General features: G+C 46.8%; 1 protein-coding gene across 1 annotated transcript; it reads right to left on the reverse strand.

The window, feature by feature from the left end:
• Positions 1-1276: 1276 nt before the first annotated feature.
• Positions 1277-5638, reverse strand: LOC126038582 (keratin, type I cytoskeletal 19-like). Its single transcript, XM_049800470.1, has 8 exons — positions 5105-5638; positions 4642-4724; positions 4211-4367; positions 3951-4112; positions 3487-3612; positions 3123-3349; positions 2021-2138; positions 1277-1583 (listed from the first exon to the last, which is right to left on the reverse strand). Exons 1-7 carry the CDS (start codon positions 5636-5638, stop codon positions 2051-2053), a joined length of 1377 nt encoding a protein of 458 aa, XP_049656427.1. The 3' UTR covers positions 1277-1583; positions 2021-2050.
• Between the last annotated feature and the right edge of the window lie 690 nt (positions 5639-6328).

Genomic DNA, 6328 nt, shown 5'->3' on the forward strand with positions numbered 1-6328 from the left:
GGGCATGAGAGGTGACAGATGAGCAGACACGGCTTTCTGCAGAGCAAAGACCCAGAGCAAGAAACAGAAGTGCCATCTTTGCTGTGATTTTTGCCAAGAGAATAGCTCTGTGTGGTCAAGCTTTAGCTTGTCCCGTGTTGTCATTCCAGAAACATCTGAGCTGTTTCTTTCTTTAGAAATAGACACTAATTCAGACTCATTGTATCCCCTGAAGTCTTCTTGCTAGAAGCCTTCTTGTTAGACCTCTGTATAAGGTTAGTCGTCAAACCTCATCCAATAGTTCATTACAGAAAAAGGCTAACAGAGCCACATAATAAAGAGCAAAGACTGTAAGCACCACTCAAGTCTGTCTGACGCATTTGTTAGACACTACTACCAGTGAGATGGGACAGGCTGGATCTTGAGTCTTTGCTTGCACAAGCAGCAAAATGCAGTTGTGTTCCTGAATGTCTTAGTAATTCCTTTCTCTGTGGTAATAAAATAAATACCAGCATCTTCTTTTTTTTTTTCTGGCTGTTTATTGTATCTTACTTTTAAAAAAATTCTCTCCCACATATTAATTTGTCTCACCCTTTTATCTTCCCACATGTTGCCAGCTGGTTCTTCCTGTTTGCCTTTTTTTAAAATCCATTTAAAGGTTCTTTATTTAGCATTTTCTCTGGGAATTGTTTTCCTCTACCAGAAGGGTGTGTCAAGTCCAGCAGAGCCTTGCTTTCAAAATTACCACTTCAGTATTATTTGGGAAAACTTATTGTTCTTGATCTTATCCTGTTACTGCATATTCATAATAACTCAAAGGTGTTGTATATTGTATTATTATATTACATTATATTATATTATATTAGCACACACCTACTTTAATGAAAACTCAATTTGCACTCAGAAGTCTCTTTCAATAGAAGATTGTCAGTCAGACTGCCTTGAAACCCCTTCCCTGCACTCTGTCCAGCCTCCCTGAATGTTTCTTTCCTCATCACCTTCTACTTCATGTCTTAGCTTATGCTTCCTCCTCCAGTGGCAAATGTCCCTTTCCACAGCATCAGCTGGTCCCTTTCCTCCATCCTCCTGCAGCTGCCCCTCCATCCTACAGCCACTGAATTCAGCAGCAGTGCAGCAGATGGGAACATTGCTTATTTTTCTTTTTCTTTGTAATGATTGCTTTGTGGATATAGATCAAAGATGGATTTCTAACCAACATTGTACAATAACTCTATCTGCTTAACAATTTTTAATCGTTAATTTACTTGTAGAAATTATTTCAAGGTTCAAGGCTGTGTCAGTAGTAGCAAAGTTTTATTAGAGACAAGCTTTGGTAGTTGTTAGACAACTGACCACAAAACAGTTTAGCCCAAGTGAAGACAAGGGATCGGATCAAAGCAGCATCAGAGGATGAAGACAGCAGGCAGCGTGGGTGGCAGGAAGGCAGCCATTCTGCAAAGACGCTTCCAATTGGTGCTATAAGCAGAACTGAGAACTGTCGGGTCATTTTTGCCTTGCTTTTTCCAAATGGTTTGCTCTTCAAGAGACCTCCTCAGGGGGATGTGCAGTGGGGCTGGCAGGGAAGCTCTGTTGTCTGCAGTGACCTGCCAAGGGAGAGCAGGGAGTATTACTTTGTCAGGGCTTTTGTCTGCATACCATGCCTTTGTCTTGCATCCCCCTTGCTCTTGTACTGACCTTTCTTTTCCCTCTTCTCCCTAGCTTGCTTAATTTTATATACTTGTTGAAAGACTCGTGACTGATTCTCCCTCCCAGTTCCTCATTTTCATGTTGTGCTGAAAGTCTTATAAACACATTTACTACTAGTAACCCCCCCGGTGTCAAACATATTTTCTATGCATAAGTTTATAAATGCCCTATAGCTGCATCCCTTGCCACTGCTTTCTACCATAGCCCAATTAATCCCCGTACTCTACCACCTAGAAAAGCCTGGAGATGTCTCATCCTCCCCTCCCCCAGGTACATAGCAGGACTAAAGAAGCAGCTCACAGTCACACTCACAGGCTTCTAGAGGACACCTCACCTTACACATCCTCACCAAGAGGGCACAGGCTTAGGGCAGGCATGGCTGACACAGGCTGGCTTTAAGCCCACCGCCTCTTCCAGCTGATGTTGCAGGGGCTCCTCTTCCCACTGGCCCTCTGTGGAAAGGAGACAGCTCTGGTAACCAAAGTCCCCGACATTCACGCCCTGGAGATCTGCCCCGTGACCTGGAGCATTGGCTTTAGCTGTGTCTCTTCAGTCACTATTGGCCACTTCCCCTTCGAACCACGAGGGTCATAAGAGCAGCAATTAGCACATCCTCCATCCCGCCTGCCTGTTGACAGCTATTGCTTTTCCATCTCGACACGCTCAGGATTACCAGAGACTCTGAGACAAGCTCTGACAGTGTAATTTCATCCATTGCAACTGGCATTTTGGAACAAACCCTGATTTTTCATGTAACTAATTTAGGACTGGAGAGTCCAGGAGAGCCCACCTCAGGGCACCACCATTAAAATACCTCTTTTTCCAAACTAATGGAGCAGGTGGGTGCTCAGGCTGGTTATGTGTGTATGCAGCCATTTATGAGATTAACAGCATGGCTCACTGTTTCAAAATCTCAGTCAATGGGAGGCAGGGAAGAGCCAACTGCTTTGCATACAAATTAAATTTCCCAAAACTTTAATTAAAATTGTTGTGTGAAACTGAAAATGTTTAGATAATTTATTGTTTCAGTTAATTTAACTGCCAGTCCCTAATCCTGTCTAGCTGTGGCAAAGCCTATAAAGCTCAGTTAAATGACAGTGTTCATAAAAAACCTTGCCCAGCTCACAGTGAAACCGCCCTTCAACAAGCTGTGATGCTGCACCTTGCTCAGGTGGCTCGGAGAGCTCTGGGGGCCTCTCCCAGCCGCCTTCACTGGCCCAAGTTAGAGGAATGGTCTCTGGCTTGCACTCTGGACAGTCATCAGAGCCAAATCCTCAAATGCCTTGTGGTTTGCTGAGAGGCCCTGTCTGGTAACAGGTCAGTACTGGTTCCTCACCACAGTGTTGCTTTTACCATTTGTATCACAAATTTTCATATCCCTGTGAGTCAAAGCATAGAGATTTTACAGTGCCCGGGTCTATCTGTAGTCTGCGTACATGATGTCGTGCTGTCCCCCCTCCAGCAGGCAGTGGTAGGTCTGAATCTCCTGCTCCAAACGGCATTTGACGTCCAGGAGGGTCTTGTATTCCTGGTTCTGGCACTCCATTTCTGCTCGTATTTCAGCCAGGCGCTGCTCCACGCAGGAGATCTGATTCTGTAGTTCAGCCAGGTATTTGTTGTAGCGACATTCAGTTTCCGCCAAAGAGGATTCCAGGTTTTCTTTCTGAGAATGGAAACAACATAAAGGTACCTGGGTATGCTGCAAGCTTAGCCCATCTGGTTACAGGTATGACTCTGGTCATGTAGCTTTCTAAAGAGAGCTGGGGAGTCTGAGATGTGAATCATAGTGGCATCACCTACCATGGTGAGCTGGGCTTGTACATTGATTTCCAAGGCCTGCAGCTGACGTCTCAGCTCAGTGACCTGTTTGTTGCTTGACTCGATCTCCTGGCTGCTTGTGATGACCTCCAGATTCACCTCCTCCACCTGCAAAGTTAGAAAAGAGCAGCCCTTTCCTCACCTCCCCAAAGCATTGCATTGTGGCAGGGGCTTCACTACACTGCTTGTGCAAGCTCTGCAGTGCACTTGAGTATTTCCAAATCTGAAGCCCCCCCATTTATTCCGTTGTGACCCTCTAACACCATGCAGTGGCCTGTCTGCCATGAACAGAAGAACACTAAAATTGGGCAGTACAATTAGATGCTGAGCACATCTGTGACACAATTGCTGATATTAAGACAGCTCCAGTAAGTGTTCTTAATTTCTCATTTTTCCCTTTCCCCCCAACAGGCAGAGTAGGGTACAGCTCTGCATGTATATAGTACCTTGCAGGCATACCACTGCTCAGTCTCTTTGCGGTTGCGCTCCATCAGCGTTTCGTACTGGCACCTCAGATCCTCCAGGATCTTCCTCAGGTCTGGGCCAGGACAGGCATTGACCTCCACGCTCACATCTCCGGTCGCCTGTTTCCTCAGACAGTTCATTTCCTGCAGAGAATACGCACACCATATCAGTAATGCTGACGCTTGGGGGGACTTCCCTTCTTCTTTCTTCTTAATTCTTTAAGAGTAAGGGGCAATCTAACCTCCTCGTGGTTTGTCTTGAGACAACACATCTCTTCAGTCAAAGCCTCACACTGTAGCTGCAGGTCGGTCTTGCAGCTGGCCAGCTGATCCAGGACCGGGCGTAAGTTGCAAATGTCTGTATCTACATTTTGCCGGAGACCACATTCAGTCTCGTACCTTAAGCCACAGCCAACAAAGAAAGGTCAGCATGTCAGTAAACCATGGCAAGCCTTTGAGTTGAGTTTGTGAGGAAAAAATTTAGGATCACGTTCTTTCACTTCAGGCACACAATGCTATGAACATTGTCAATGGTATCCACGCCTTTCACAGAGATCTGCATTTTAATACGGCAGCATGACAAGCAAAGGGTTAGGATTTCCCCATCACTACTGCTCACCTACCCTTCCACGGGCAGTGTGAACCCCTCAGTCCAGCACAGGACCGTACTCACTTCACTCGGAAGTCATCAGCAGTCATCCTGTTGTTATCAATATTCAGAAGGATTTTGTTAGTCTCCATGGCTGCACATAGGATCTGGAAAAGAAAACGCAGAAGAGAGATTCGGGCTTGCAGCTTCCTCTGGCTCCAGAAGGGCCTGGAGGAAACACCCAGCCAGGGTAATGCAACCCACTTATTTTATAATGGTTCCATACATTGGGATTGTTAATCAGTTAGATGGCATTACAGTGGGGAAACCTGCGTGCCAGCTTGTTGGAGCAGGCTTTGCTGAAACTTCAGCTCTCTGTAAATGCAGCGTTCTTCTCCCTCAAACTGTCCGTTTTCATATAAAGTACTTCTTCATCTGCACCTCCAGAGACATAGCTGTTGCCTCTGCCATTTGACACTGGTCTATCCGCACGTGAAAGCAAAGCCCAAAGAAATACTTAGGATTTTCTTGAAAAACAATTATTTACCTGGTTTTGAAGGTCTTCGATTTCCTTATGAAAACAGCTGTAGTCCCGTGGTTCGCAGCTGGGCCCTACCTTGGCATACCACTCCCTGATCTTGCACTCAAGGTCGGCATTGTCTCCCTCCAGGAGTCGCACCTTGTCCAGGTAGGAGGCCAAGCGGTCATTGAGGTTCTGCATCGTTGCCTTTTCGTTATTAGCGAATAAGATCCCATCACCGCAACCAGCGCTGGCCCTGGTGAAACCACCACCAACGCTTCGAGTGCAGATGCCTCCACTGCTGAATCCAAGGGTAGAACAAGCCCTCTGGGTAGCTCCAAAGCTCCCACCAGCAGCACTGCCGGCACTCAGCTGCTTCCCAAGTAATCCCTCGCTTAAACTGCCACCAGAAAAATTGCCAACCGCACCACCTAAGTCATAGGCAGCATGTCTTCCTGAGGAGGCAGAGGAGACCTTTCTTCCACTACCAGCTGCAGAGCTGCCCGCGCTGCTTCTGCCTTGGGAACAGGCAGTAATGACCTGCCTGACGGCACAGCTCATAGTGAGAGCGTAAGGATCCAACTCGGAGCCCAAGGCAAACTGCACAGATCACTGCGGGAGCCGATTGTGATCCCTCTGTCCCCATAGTCCTCTATTTATACCATTCCTTGTGGATGTTGCCACTGGAGTAGGGCTGTTTATTCTTCCTCCTTGTGACCTGGCTAGTACTGTGGTTTTTTTCAGCCGGAAATATTTCCCCAAAGGCGTTTGTCTCCAGAAATCCCACAACAGAAAGATGCTTTGGTTAACAGAAGCGTGTTTCAAAACTACATCAAAAATGTTACTTCCTGAATCATCAGGTCTGACTTGTGATGACAGCTAAACAACAGTGACACAAAAAACGACAATACCCGAGAGTGCCCGGGGAATGAAACACCATAGCAATTATCCATCCCTGACGTGGGCGAGTCTACCTGGAAAGTGAAAGCTGTGGGAAAGCCGTCCTATCTGACAGAGCCTGTTCAACCCCTTTGTGACTAGAAGCGAGGGTGCCCCTCATTCAGGTGCCCTGCAGTCCCTGGGACCGGATCCAGGAGACCACCCTGGACCACGCTGCCTGTCTGCAAGTGCACCGCAGCAAGGGCCTGTCCCATTCTGCATGGCTGTCAGTTGAGTAAGAACCTGCTGAGGTCTGGGTCATTAGACCTCAAAATGCTCTTCTCTTGGAGAGCACAAAAGAATAGTGCACTT

The sequence above is a fragment of the Accipiter gentilis genome, chromosome 5 (genome assembly GCF_929443795.1).
Source record: "Accipiter gentilis chromosome 5, bAccGen1.1, whole genome shotgun sequence".
Classification (NCBI taxonomy): Eukaryota; Metazoa; Chordata; class Aves; order Accipitriformes; family Accipitridae; genus Astur; species Astur gentilis.

Coding starts and splice junctions, on each gene's coding strand:
- LOC126038582 (XM_049800470.1), bottom strand. CDS start 5,638: ATGAGCTGTGCCGTCAGGCAGGTCATTACTGCCTGTTCCCAAGGCAGA. Junction 4,725..5,104: donor TCGAAGACCTTCAAAACCAG/GTAAATAATTGT, acceptor TTTCTTTTCCAG/ATCCTATGTGCAGCCATGGA. Junction 3,350..3,486: donor TACAAGCCCAGCTCACCATG/GTAGGTGATGCC, acceptor TTCCATTCTCAG/AAAGAAAACCTGGAATCCTC.